General features: G+C 51.8%; 3 protein-coding genes across 3 annotated transcripts; 1 reads left to right on the top strand and 2 right to left on the bottom strand.

The window, feature by feature from the left end:
* Positions 1-5961: 5961 nt before the first annotated feature.
* Positions 5962-8602, bottom strand: Z517_00344 (uncharacterized protein; the record flags this gene model as incomplete). The annotated part of the gene is made up of 4 exons (XM_013433310.1): positions 5962-7220; positions 7268-7336; positions 7388-7513; positions 7570-8602. The coding sequence occupies 4 exons, from the start codon at positions 8600-8602 to the stop codon at positions 5962-5964; spliced, it is 2487 nt and encodes an 828-aa protein (XP_013288764.1).
* Positions 8603-11306: 2704 nt separating this feature from the next.
* Positions 11307-12220, bottom strand: Z517_00343 (uncharacterized protein; the record flags this gene model as incomplete). Its single annotated transcript, XM_013433309.1, has 3 exons — positions 11307-11656; positions 11708-12090; positions 12159-12220. 3 exons carry the CDS (start codon positions 12218-12220, stop codon positions 11307-11309), a joined length of 795 nt encoding a protein of 264 aa, XP_013288763.1.
* A 576-nt stretch (positions 12221-12796) lies between these two features.
* Positions 12797-13288, top strand: Z517_00342 (uncharacterized protein; the record flags this gene model as incomplete). Its single annotated transcript, XM_013433308.1, has 4 exons — positions 12797-12812; positions 12883-12918; positions 13040-13155; positions 13235-13288. The coding sequence occupies 4 exons, from the start codon at positions 12797-12799 to the stop codon at positions 13286-13288; spliced, it is 222 nt and encodes a 73-aa protein (XP_013288762.1).
* Positions 13289-14223: the final 935 nt, after the last annotated feature.

The following is a 14223-nucleotide window of genomic DNA, read 5'->3' as shown; positions in this document are numbered from 1 at the left end:
GAGTAGAACCATCCTTATGAGCTTGGCACGAAATGCTCTTTTTGGTGTATGGCGTGCCATCGTTTTGGCGAATGCTGCCTTTTCGGAGTAAAGAACTGTGGGCCTCTATATAATATCTCTCGTCCAGGGCTTCACTGCTGACTCTTCGCAACATCATACACTTTGAAACCCTGCACGAAAGAGACATCCATGTTAAGAGCTGCTAAGTGAAGCTACACAATTGTCCTCATGGTCCAGTTTCTGCGCACATACCTGTTTCTTTGAAACCGCGTTGGCTCATGTATATACACACTCTGTTGAATACGCCGGTTGGACCTTCTCAACAGGATCGTGCATGACATGGTAGATATCGGCTATAAATCATGAAAAATTGACGAAATTCCTCAGTAGAGCATTTCGTTAAACTGCATTGAGAATGTGGAAGGTGGCATCAGTATTATTGTTGTGATGGCGACAAAACGTAGGATTGGACACACCACAGACGACGTGGTCCACAAACTCAGAGGCCAATATTGAATTATCCCAGGTAATCAGTCACATATCTTAATCTCGATTGGGACTCCCCTTGTCATCGCTCGCTGCACGACGAAATTCACAAGAGAAAGAGCAGCCTTGGTAAATGACGGAATCAATTCATGAAAACACTCCCGCGAACCTTTTTGCCCATGATGCATTTGAAGGGTTTTCCACCTCAATGTTCGAGTCAATGAGCCCTTCATCGATTCGAAGCTGCCTCTTTCCCTGCTTGCCGTTCAGCTTTGCAGCCACCCGGCTGTAAATCGCTCTTCCTGTGCAACGAATCCAGCTCTACCTCGACGGAGACGAAGTGTCAGCTGCACCCAGTACCCATCGATTTAATCCCTGCCGTCTTCTCCCGCATCACCCATGACTGGCGCTTTTACTTCCCGCCTAGGGTATCGCCATTACCTGAAACACAAAGGGCTATGTCCAGAAAGAGAGAGTAACTCTTGCGATGTTTGAACAGGTCAGACGAAGACTCGTCTCGGCCAAACCTCTCCTGATATCACTTCAACAACACTTCCGAAGAATATCCTCGCCCAAACAAACACTTGTCAGATCAAGGCTTTCGTGCGTCAGCGATACCTCAAAATCCAAATTCTTAGATCCTCTGGACCAGCCAGCAATTCTCATCTCGCATCTTCCCGTGGATCCATCATTCCACATTCGTCCATCGTGTGGCGAACTCGGGCTGCAACGCCCCCATGGGAACTCGGTACGCCGCTCGAGACCGATGTCCCACGGATGACCCAACAAGTCTTTGGCAAGAGCCCATATACCACATTCCCTGCCGTCGCAGTCAAGGATGTAGTGCTCATTCTGTGAGATGGCTCGGAAAGGTTTCAAAACATGTTCAAATGACACCAGGAAGGAAATAGTCCCACATGAGAATAAATGGCCGGTTGTGTGAGGAAGGCTGAAGTCTTAGGGGCTACACGTTTCCTCAAGAGGTTGTGAAGAACCCGACTATCATTGGAGCCCACAATCAGGCAAAGGGGCCGGATTGATCCTTCGATCACAACATGGAGGAGAGAATGAATGCAGAACTGTAACATCTACACGAACTCAGAGGGATTGCAGGTAACCGACAATTACGTTGCCACCCGGTGCTCATTTACAGAGCAAGGAGCTATTCGAACGAGACCGTCCACCGCAGTCACCTTGCCACGCTTGCCCAAACCGACTCCACTGATACCATGGTGGATCTTGGAGAGCGTCCAGGCGAAATCTCAGGTCATCAGCTTGTTCGGGTGAGTGAGTTGCGAGATTCAAAGGATGCTCCACAGAAACGTCGTCCCGTGGACCATTACCTCATCTGCTGCGCAAGCATGGCTGACTATCCGGCCTCATTTCAGCATTGAATCTTCTTGCGGTATGTATTACCCGAGAAGCAAGACCTGCCCCCAGCAGAGGTCGAATCAACTCTACTTGCGAGTCCTGGTCATGAGCGAATACGAGCAGCTCCACGCCCTCTTCGACCAGCCAAGCACCGTCTATCTACTCGTACGAAAGAGAAGGCTGAAGGATTACAGCATGATTAGTGACTTCAGCCATCGCCCGCGCGACTGATGTCGTCGGGCGCAGACGGCTTGGGTTTTTGCTGTGCGATTCCTGATTTCCGGGACTGATCTATGCAAAAGGAATGTGCCATCCAGCTTAGCGAAGGCGTCTTGCAGCGCACAATACACGAGCTTCAGAGGACAGGATCCTCCCTCAAGGACCCGGGCTCTTCTGGTGCTTCCTCTAGCGGACCTTGCGTAATCACCACTCCGCATATCCTCCCCCCGGCTTCATGCCAAACTATTGGAAACTAAAGCCCATCGGGCAATGCCTGATGAATAATAATTAGTTGCTCAAGTTCCGGAGGCCGTTGGAGCCAGCCACTGCGACTGTTGACTCTTCAAGTTCGGCTCCTACATGACAGCGGCTCCGGTGGCCCAACCAGAATATCACGCCACAAAGTGCCGACTTGTGTTCGCTACCAGCCGTAATGCATCTTCCAGAATCGGAGTTTGACCTCGTTTATACTAAATGATCGACAGGCGGATACCGCGCGACACCATTCCCGACAACGACCCTTGCATATCCGCTACTTTAAGCGAGGGCAGAAGGATGCTGTTACGAGAAACCCATGTGTCACTCCTGTCCAACCTTCAACAGCCTCATCACATCACCACAAGCACTCATAGCACTTCACCTCGCCCGCTCCTACATGACCTCAACCTGCTTCAGTCGCCGCTCGACCTAGCTGGATCTTGGGCCCACCCATCCACCTATATGAGTGGTATTTGAAGGCCAATCCTACCTTGGTCAGCGTTTCCCTCTTCCGCCCTTTGCTTGTTCCTACTACAAGCCGCTGCGGGTTTCGGGGTGTTAAAACCACCGGACCCTTCTGTTCTCGGGGACCAGACTAGCGACTATCTGGCCAGGAGGGGGAGGTAGTTCCCTCGTTGACCAGTGACAGCGCCTAAATCCTCATTCATTCAAAATTGCTCGAAGCAGTAATATTTCTGTCAGAGTCAGGTAAGGCCCGACCCCCTTCGGAAAACCCCCAAGCCTTCGGTTTCAGTCAGGAAATGCGACAACCGCGGCACTGTAGCATTGTAGAAGCCCATTGCCTCCCTTCCTACCGGAATTTGGAGCAAGAAAAATGGTCTCTGAGCGACAGATTCCAATTTCGCAAACCAAATCGCGAGTTGGGTTTCTCCGCATGCATTCGTACTGCATATGGGGAGGGTGACAAATGCCCGTCGCCGTGGGATTGATTGCCTTTCTGTCAAATGAGGCAAGGGAGATGAGGGTGGAAGAGTCTTGACCCCAGAAATGGACGGAGACTTGCCTGGTAGATTTCGCCTTTGCCCTCCTTATTAGTATAACAGCCACCAACTACTCGTAGGTATCTTGGTATTATGTGGTAATATGTCGTTGTCCAAAGAGGCAGGAGGTCGAAGAGGGTCCAGTAAACAGCTAGCTAGCCAGCCTAGCTACTTGAATAGCTGATGGGCGCTGACAACGTCCTGGGCGGCGAACTTGGACATTTGAGCATTTCCCGAGTACGAGTACGAGTAGACAGAGAGAATGTTATTATTTGTTGGTTCTTTTGGAAATTAATGGTCGTATATTAATTATGTATGTAAATATGGAACGAGGTCTCAACCTCGTCGTCGGAGCAATGCGATGTGATGCGATGTGCTGTGACATGATGTGACATGATGTGGCATGATGTTTGATGCAATGTAGATAGATGTAGATGCTACAATATGCAATGCAATGCAATGCCGTGCGCGACTCATTTTGAAATCATTTTTCGGGAGAAAAACAACAACATGGAAGTGCCTGGTGCCTGGTGCCTGGTGCTGGTGCTGGCTGCCATGCTTCTGTAAACAGCAAATCCCGTCCTGTCTCTCAGAGGCCAGGTCGGACAACAAGGACCGGCCGTCAACGGTTCTCGGAGAAAGATACCGAATCCAGTCCCCGGCCCCCAGGTATACTGGTATCATACCAACCAACTCAGAAGCTCTCGCGTGCGGCACTGCCTAACGAGTGCTGCATCTTTTGTTGGCTGGAGACAAAGATTCCAGCATGTCCATGGGAATCGTGTACCGTAAGTGGCTCGTACGGCGTCAGCGACTGAGAGCAGGCCCGCCGCCCGTTGTCACTCTGCCTTGCTGACGAATCCAACTGTGCTTGGTGCTCGACAGGCGTTCAAACAGACCCCATTTTCTGCTTTGGGGACCGGTTTTCGATATTCTAGCTCTTTCAGATAGCACTGTCGAAGTTGAGTCGCCACGGTTCATTGAGTCAACTACCGGCATTTGCTTGTTCGACCCACGTCGTCTGCCCACGGCCCGGGGCGCTTCGGCGGTAGGACTCGAGGTAGAATGCAGGTCCTAATTAACCCATCCTCTGGATTTGCAGGAATCTTCCAGGAAAACGACAAGAATGGAGGAGCTCCACTGGTGTTTCAACACGCAAACTTTTGTTTCCTTTTCAGCTGGCTTAGTTCTTGCCTCCCTTGAAACCCGAAATGGGGCATAGTCACGGAGTTCTGACACTCAGTATCGCAGGTTAGTCTGATGTTGTGGGTTGCGAGCGTAAGGCGACACGAGGCTCCCAAGCTCTTTTCGATATAGCTCCCCCAATGTACAGATCAGTCAGGTTATCATCATCGAAAGTCTGCACATGTTGCAATCGAGGGGTTGTTGGAACAAGATGCGAGAAATGGTCCGAAACGCTGCTGCTGGCGCAAGCGAGCAGCTGTGGAGACCGACATTGCGAGACAGTGCCAGGTCCTCGCATAAGCGAAATTCTCACCAACGAAATCGATGTCGCCACGCTGAACGCCACATTTTTGACAGTATGCCACCGATTCTTTTTGGCATTTCCCCTTCCGGCCCCATTTATGTCGCCTTAATGTGATACCAGACGCACATGCTTCCACCCTCTGCATCGGAACCCGAGATTCCGCAGCCGCGGTTACCCCATGTGTGCAAAGTACCTCGAGAGTAGTCCGAATTTCCCTTCCCATTGGCGGTCGAGTTGAACCAAAATCTCTTTTGGTATATTGCTCTCCCATTAGGAAGCTGACCCCTTCTGCTTCAGCCTTTCGTGCAGACCGGGATTGTACACAATAGACGCAAGGTCGGACTGCGAGGTTTCACGCAAAACCAGAGTCACCGTGACCTGTCAGATCTCACTCCAGCATGACGCTCACAGCGCCATCGATGTTATGCGCTGGCATCCAAATATGCTGTAGAGATCCAAGGGGAGCACAGCTTGAAGTCAGCCAAGAGGAGTGGCACGCATATACGAACAGCCAAGATATTTTGCCATCTCGTTCAGAGGAGCCAATCTTCCAGTTCTCGATCCTTTGATTTTGCTCCACATCAAATACGAGTATACCGCACGCGCGAGACATCGAAGACAAATAGGCTATATTTGTTTGAACATAGCCCATCCAAGCAGAGAAGCCGAGATATATGGGAGAAAATAAGGCAGTCACTACCCACATTGTTGAGTAATGCAATGTCATGTCATGCAGTTGTAACGTCAGATGAGGTGAGGTGAGGCGTGAGTGAGGTGGGAGAAGCTGCTGAGTTCGCAGACTGCTCCGCTCAATCACGGCCTTGCCTAGTATCTGCTCCGGTCCCTGACCACAAGAACAGAATACAGACTCTGGTGAAACACAGGACGAACTTCCGGAGGTTGCTGTGGCGGCAGAAACGAACAAGGCGATGATTGGTCCAATCCGTCGGCCTGGGGCAGTTGCCAAAATGGTAAGAAACGACGAAGGAACGGGCTTGCCAAGCATCGGTGTGGCGTAATGCCACCCAGCTTAAGTAATCGGAGAAGGCGGTGAGGTCGTAGGTGGCCACAAGGGAATTCAAGGCTGTCGCGAGGACAGGGTGACACCATAAAGAGAATGCTGAGGTGCTGGTGAATTCAGTTGAGGAATGCCCGTCTGGCGTTCCTCGCTCGCTCGCTTGAGAAAGCGTCGATCTTGACTCCAATGAAAACTATTTCGAATCCTCCTCGTATCGAGTCTTGGGAATTGGGTTGCACTCGCAGTCGCCACTGTCCTGTACGGATGCTCCATTCCCCGAGCTCCCCCTGACTGCTCTGTCTCTTCCTCTTCTTCGCCGTGGGTGCTGTAAGTCGGCTCGTTTGGATTGGAGCGATTGGTAAGGATGAACGGCCTGCAGCTGACTGCGACATAGGCCCTGCTGGTGTTTGTCTCGTTTGAGGTCGGCGTTGTTGGCTTGCAGCCGTAGAAGGTCCTGGTTTGACAGTTGTCCCTTCACTCATGACATCCGATTCCGACTCCGATTCGCTGGGCGCAGTTGAGGGCCCGTGGAGCATGACCTGACCCACGGAACTGTCAAAGTCGATTTCAAAGCTTTCTCCGTCCAGCATTATGTCTGTTGCAGTCTCGAAGCGCACTTTCACACGGTCTTCGCTGAGGGGTGTGTGTCCAGGGCTTGCCGATTGCGAGGTTCTTCCTCCCGATAACATCATGAGTCCCAGGGGCGCATTTGTCGGCAGGTTCATCTTGTTCGCCACGACCTGGAACAAGGATGACACACGGGCCTTTGCCAACCCGTGAAAATCTGCTCGCATGTCTGTCAGGTCCAAGACGGTGCTTTCACCTCCTATTTCGACGACCATTTCGTAGGATGTGTCGTCTACAAAGGGCCTCGCGTAGTAAACCCATCCTCCAGTTGAAGACTTCTCTCCTAGGGAATCGTCGCTGGTGTAAGACACGCCCGAGGGTTTAACGTCCTCCAGCCGCAGACAAATCTCCTGTTTTTGTCTCTCTGAATTATAGCTGATCTCGTGGGCAATGATCTTTTGCTCCAAACCCCTCAAGTGGAAGTAGCGGCAATCTCGTAGTAGTTCGGCTCGATGTGATTCGTTCCTGATATGGAGAGGGTAGCCTCGTAAAAGATGTAACAGTTCTGCAAAGATCTCAGCAGACCGCCCAGGGACATAAGGTGGAGTTATCGAAGGAGGCCGAAGAAGCCCTCGACGGTCTAGGCCGGGAAAAACCTCTCCAGGTGTCGAGAAGAAAACCGCAAAGCCGAGCGAGAAGAAGTTTGGGGAATTTCCAGGTTCTGAAAAGATGTCTTTCGGGATCTGAAAATGTCGTTCTCCGATCTGGATGAAGATTTCAGACTCAAACAGCTGATCTATCAGGCGAGGTACTATAGAAACCATCAGCATCGATCACAGAGGTATCGCACCAACATACAGCTGTAGAACTGAGCATCTGCGAATAGCTTTACAAAGTGGCTCCCATCTACTGGTTTGACGTAGTAGCCTTTAACAACAGTTAGCACGCAAGCAAAAGGTTAAGAAGGAGTGACCAAACCTTGTAGATGCCTCGCCACGTCCCTGAAAGTCGCAGGATCTCGATCGATATACAACGTCCTGACTCCGCCAGATTCCTCATTCTGTCTGATTTGTTCCTCAAAAAACTGAGTGAAATACGACGGGGCTATAGCATGGTCAGTTTCTGCAACCGGATATTTCGCTGCTGACCAAGATTCATACCGTCGGAAGATATTGAGGCACCTGATAACCTGAACAAATCGGATCCTATCTGAATGGGAAAGACCTTCTCGGGCGGGAGAATCGAGGGTGGATGACCAGAGGGAGGGCGTGTCCCTCTTTGCCGGGTCGAGGCTTGTGACGAGGTTGTAGCAAACACTGATGGTCTAGGTGTCGAGCCAGAGGACTGTCGGGTTCTGCGATTGCCAGCAGATACACCTGGAGCTGCCCTGGAGCCAGCTGGGAGGTCCGAAGAGGTAGATCCTTCATCAGGGGACGTTGGTCCGACGCCTGACATCCGCTCAAAGGTGACAAAGCGATTATTTGCGACGGCAGATTCGGGTCCGGGTCCAGGTTGTACTCTCACTTTCTTGTCGCCGGAAGACTCGGTCGGGGTCGTTGCAACAGAGCTAGACTTTCGTTTCAGAGCAGATCGAGGAAGTAAAGGCGGGATGAAGGCCGTCACCGAACCATTACCATTGGCGGTGGTGGCCACGTCGGCCAAGTTGCTTGTTGTTGGTGGCGGATTCTTCGGAGTGGTGGAGGGAGGTATTGGAAACCTCGAAATGGAAGGGGCGTCGAACTCGTCAAAGGTATGAATGTTTTCGTGGATCAACTCGCCAGTAGGCTCATATATTGGCTGAGGCGCGAAATCGAGAAAAGGGCCAGAAGGAGCAGCCCAGGGCTGTGAACCAAAGCTTGGGACGCCTAGGGTATAGCTAGCGGCAGGAGCTGCATGAGTAGAGGCAGCCGCTAGGTGGCGTTGAGGGTCTGTATCATGTACAGTGACGGTAGGGTATTCTAAATCCTCTGAGAGGAAGACAGGTCGCGTGTCTGGGGAAGGATTAGCGGCGTCAGCAGGCTCGGCATCAGGGTCAGAGATAGTCGTGTAGGCAGCGGCACTGAGTGTGGTATGGGGGTGATTAGTAGCTTTGAAGCCTGGACCATGCCCTGGAACTGGACGGGGACCGTTGGCAATACCGGTGACAGTCGCGGTGGTGGTACTGGCAGCCCCCGTACGACGACCATTGGACATGGGTGAAATCGAGATGGCTGGGGAGATCAGGTTGGTGTCAGTCGTCGTATCCAAGTGAGTAACATGATTGTGATCAAAGGCGAATGTCGAATGTGGGTCCGTCATCACTCAGATTGAAATGGCTCTTTTGGGTACACCGAACTGGAGGAGGCTCGGGGGATGCTGAGGAAATCAGCCCACAACTCCTACCGCTGCCGCTGGAACCACGCCCACTGGCATAGGCTTCGGGCACCAGCAGCACCAGCACCAGCAAGATCCCGGGGGGGCGTGCGAACGCAGTAGCACCCAAGCAGCGTCCTTTGGTAGCAGTAGAGACGGCCTTACCCCCGAAATGCCACTCGTACGGGGCCTTCCGGCTAAACAGAACCAGGTCTTTGTTGAAGGGGGTGTCCACAGCTAGCTCTAGGAGCGCCCACGAGGGGGACCATCGGCTAAGGGGGGTGTGGGCGTTTGGCTCTATGTCAGGGCGGGCAGTGGGTCGTGGAAAGCTTTTTTGTTTTTTTCTTTCTTTTCTCTGACTTTTCCCCTTTCCCCTTCCCACTGGTGACAGCGACTGGGCCTTCTTTGTGGCGGTCTCCGCAATTGGGAAGCAGGCTCGGGAAGGACGAGGATGGATTCCAAGTTCTGGAGACCACTGGAGAAAGGCTGGCGGCAACAGTCAGGAGGCTTTGGCGGGCACTGATCGTTGGTGTGGCCCTGGCGGACTCTTTGCGGTGCTTCAGAGTCAAGGAGCGCAAGATCTTGGCTGAACTGTACGATGAGTAAGCCCTGAGTCATAGGCATGACGGCAGCTCCATTGGCCACGGCGGTCTGACAAGTCCCATGAGACGAGTCTTGTGACGCATGCCGATTACCAAGAGCCGGCGCCATCAAAAGTCAGTGTCGGAGATGTGAGATGTGGACGGGGGAAACAGGAAAAGGGATGGATGAACATGATGATGCTTATTGTGATGAGGACATACATACGTAGCTGTGTACGTACTAGAAATAAAAGGTCAGGTAGAAAGAAGACTCTTCTCCGTCTTCTTTTTCCACTTACCCGCTGCGGGGCGGGCGCTTAAGCTGCCTCCGGGGAGGGGCCAGGAGAGGGGGGTTTGGGTCTTTCTCGAGCCTGGGTGGCTTGGGGGCCTGGGTGCCTGGGAAGCTGGGCCAGAAAAGCACAGGGACGCTACCAGCCTCAGGCTTCTAGCCTATTCGTAGGTGGAAGAGTTTCCGAGATTCGCTCTGCGAACAGCGCGACAAGCCTGGAATTGGGCGGACGCCAACGGACAGTCGGGACACTCCCCGCCGTTCACGACGAGACACACGCCAGATCTCAAGCCTGCGACAAAGCGAGCAAGTAGAAGGCCGTCTGTCCCCTGATCTTCGGCTCCCGTCCCGCCTGCTCAACAGTCACCCACCCTCTTTTAGACGTTCCACGGCAAGGGAGGAGTAGGGTGACTCTGATGAACCCGGTATTATTAGCTTGGGACAGTGGACAAAGCGAGCTAGGTTCACGACGGCGTCGAAAACGTGGAGGCTTTGTTCCTCTCACTTAGCCGAGGGTCGGTAAAGATGAATGAATGACGTGCGTGGTTCGTGTCGAGCGAGATCAAAGGACTTGGGAGGACAGCCAACAAAAGAGCTTCACTGCGACGAGTTCGCTAGTCCGACAAAGGCATTTCGCGCAACAAGGTCCGGATTGGGTTGACAAAATGAGAGTCGTCCCAGAGATCAGGAGAAGCAGGTGGTGCTAGAATTGAAGGCCTTGAAAGCCCGCCCCTAGAGGCTTGTGGCAATTTGAAGACAAGTTTGGTTTTGCTGTCGGGACGTGGCTGTATGATTCGGAGAGGAGAAGGGATTGTGCGAGAGGTTCCCAAATGTCATTCCCTCAAGTCGACTTTCAAGAAACCCAGTGTGTTGTTACTCGAACCATTTAGGATACTGGTCATATGCAAGGCGGTCCTTCTATTTGGCGATATACACAGATGGTCGGCGACACACCGCGGTACTTGGACCGTCAGATCACTGGGCAATCTTGGCCATCAACTGCTCTTCTTTTATATCTGCAAGAGTTTCCACCGCCATCTTTAATATTGTCTGTCTGCCACGTCGCTTCCCAGATGCTTGCACTCCCGAAAACCAAACTCATGTCATGAGCGTCAGCATCACTGGGGGCAATATTGGCGGTGCTGGTACAATGTCCAATCCTGCGTGGCTCACGCTTGCCCCAGCACCGAAATTTCGCCCCCAAGAACCTGGAACCATGGCCTTGACTATTTGTTGTTGGTCGGCTTAGACTCTTGTCGATCTACATCTGGAGCGACATTGCGGCTGAGATCAACCACACCATCTGATTTGCCTATGTCGTCCCCCTAGAAATGACCCTGAAACGAAGTGAGATATTAGCAAGACGCGAGTCCAGCTGGATTAATTCACCGTAAAACATATCAGACCAGATGATCGAGGAATGGGTAAGAACCCCTTGCGGCAGGGGGCCAATTCGGTCAGGCCGAACCAGCATCATCAGATATTCCGCCCTGGAGAGTTTTATCACGTCTCGTCCAGAGGAAGGGGCGAGGATCCAACAAGTCAATGGAGCTCGAGGTGATTGCGAAGCTCTATGGAGAATAGCAAGTGAAACTCTTGTACCGTGGCGCAGACCCCGTTTTCTCGCTTCGTCTACTCGATACATGCGCCATGCTATATAGCCACGCATTGTATTTTACAGTGTGGTCTTGAATTCGCCCTCGATTGCCACAATCTTGGCCACCGCACGCTTGTAGGCATCTCTTTCGTGCAGCCGCTCAATGTATCCCCAGATTCTGGGGTATTGACTCTCAGCAAACCCTGATCTGGTCTGACCTGCTTCCAGTGGGAATGAAAGCATTATGTCCGCAGCCGTGATGTCTTTCCCACATAGATAGTCCCCAGCGTCTGGAGACGTTGCGAGTTGGGCTTCTAGAAAGTCGTAATGGTTCTTCATGTTTCTCCGAAGAAAGGATGATTCGATCTTGCCAGCAACGCTATTTGTGATCGGTTTGATGAAGAACGGGACGGGAGCATTCCGGATGCCTGGTATGGTCAGTGTCTGGTGTCCTACGTGGAAAATTCATAGATACTAACCTCCAACAATCAGCGATAATAGCATCAGTGGCATGAGGCTGCCCTCGGCATAGTGCATGAACATCCTGTAGCGTAGCCATGACTCGGTTTCGCCTCCAATTTGTCCATCTTTACCTTCTTGGTACCTGCTGGGAACCAGAGGGGTCTCTTTTCCGTAGTAATCGCAAAAGTACTCGGCAATCGCTGCAGACTCTGCCAGAATAACTGGCGCGGTCGAGCCTGGCGTTTCGATAGTGACAACGGGAGATTTACCCAGGGGGTGAATCTTCTTCAACTCTGGTGGTGCGAGTCGTTCTTGGGTCCGTTTGTACGTTTTGAGTTCATACGGAACACCAAGTTCCTCAAAGAGGAATAGGATTCGATGCGCACGAGAGACTTCAAGCCTAGCTTATGTCAGAATGGCCGTTCAATAAGCAGATTGAATATTTCGGTAAGACGTCTCACTGCTCACCAGTGAAGAGTGATCTTCGGTTGCGCAGGTGCCATGTGTTCGCCTGGTGCAGGGGAGGCCATTTCAGAGCAAGGGACAATGCAGCCAGATCGGTGGCGTTGCAGCCACTCTAGTCAACACCGAAATGGCTGTACTAGAGTAAGCGAAATCTCTGCCCTTGTTGATTCGTGTTCTGGTCAGCTGCGGCGGGACGGAGTGAAGACCTCCTTGCTGTCAGCTTGAAAGAGGGTGCTTATCACAGTTGAAGCCAATAACCAACTTGGCCCCACCAGTGCTGCGAGTCAAGCGTCGGATGGATAGATGCCCAGTAAGAGGCCCAGAGATATTGTGGAAGCCTTGAGCACAATTTTGTGGTTCACTCGCCAATGCACCTGCAAGCCTGTAGTAAAGGACGATGTATTAAGTACTTTGTAGTTCGTTACCTAGGGATTATGTATTTTACAGGTAGGGGGAATTCTTACCGAGTGCTCGGTAAAAGATTCCGCACCGCCACTGAAAGCACGAGCCACAATCCAAGGCGCCAAGATATCGAAGCCACATGTAGCTGACCTCGACCCAACCTCAAGTCGACCTTGACATTGCAGGCGTGTCGACTTGACCTACCAACACAAAACCTCACACTCAAGAAGTGGTAAATCATGGCCGGACCAACACGTATGTACTCATCTCAAGCACTCACAGAAACTAAAGAATGCGCGGGACGCTGACTTTGTTACTAAAACAGCTCTACGCCATGATCCCGCTCTCGAGAAATATAACCGTACGTTTCCCCTCCGCACAGACGAAGTCACTGTCCCTGCCATGAACCCTTTCCTGCTCTCGTGGGCACTTCGCACAAGGACCAGCTATCCAAGGGATGAGGAGCTGATTGCTAGCCACAGAATTGAACAAAGAGCGTTGGAGATACTTCCGTTGGACGCCGCGCACAGCTTTAATCTCCTTCATGTATGCCATATTCGTACCTTCGGTCGTTGGGTATGCATTTGCGAAGACAGATGTAAGTTTGCAAGCAAGCAAGCGGCTACCGAGGCCTACGATATATCCACGATTACTGACTGAATGTTGCCGCGGCATAGGGCAAATGGGACTTGCGCGCGAAGCTCAGAGGCGATACGATCAGCGAGTTCTGAGTCCCGGGGGGAACTCTGATGGCAGCCTGGGTGGAAAGGATAGAAGGAAAAAAATTGTACATATGCATCTCTGGCTAGAGACATGATTCGAAATTGAGGATCCGGTTCCTATGGTTGGAAGCCCACTCAAAGGGGCAATTATCCAAATGGACGACACGGTTTTGAACGGTTCTTAAGCCCTCTGGTGTCGAGACCAAACTCCTCCGGACTTGCCGCCAGTTGTGTTCCTGCAGTTACTCACTACCCATGATATTGTGCAACAAGGTTTTAATCCCTACACAGATATTCCTCCTCAGTCCAGTCCTGCGGGTCCCTGAATATGCAAGGCAACTCCGTGCACATTGGTCTCAAGGTCTGTTATGTGATGAAAAGAACGTGTCGAGCTCTACAACGTGCATTGGTACTTGCGCAATAAACATTACACACTTCGATTTGAGGTATCCCCCTTAGGGAACTTGTGTTCGACGTCACTTCGTTGCCACAAACTTACGTTTGCTCATCCATCCCGACCAGCCAACAGCCTATGTACACCCATCTCCTCACGAGGGCGAACCACAAGATCTTTGGATTCATGTTTTGAGCAAAAGAAGCATGACGAAGCGGGCTTGTCCCTGGCTCCGTATACCCACCTTGTCGGTTCCTTACACCTGTAAAATATTGTATAGGCAAGGTGGCTTAAAGCCACAGCAAGTATCAATGCCGAATATGTAACTGTTGCATCCAGCACCTGGTGGCACTGCTTGGTCGAAGTAGCGTTTCTCCCGTACCCCGCATTTTCAAGATGTCTCAGCCAAATCCCAGCTTCGACTACGTCCCGGATCCTGGATTGTCGCTTCAAGTGCAGAGATCAAGCTTAGCTGTTGGAGAGAAACCCGCGACATAGCTTACGACTCATCGACGCAGACAACACCATTAGATAACTCATGCCTTTCTTG

Source organism: Fonsecaea pedrosoi, assembly GCF_000835455.1.
Source record: "Fonsecaea pedrosoi CBS 271.37 unplaced genomic scaffold supercont1.1, whole genome shotgun sequence".
Classification (NCBI taxonomy): Eukaryota; Fungi; Ascomycota; class Eurotiomycetes; order Chaetothyriales; family Herpotrichiellaceae; genus Fonsecaea; species Fonsecaea pedrosoi.
This window is presented reverse-complemented; position numbering and strand designations above follow the sequence as displayed.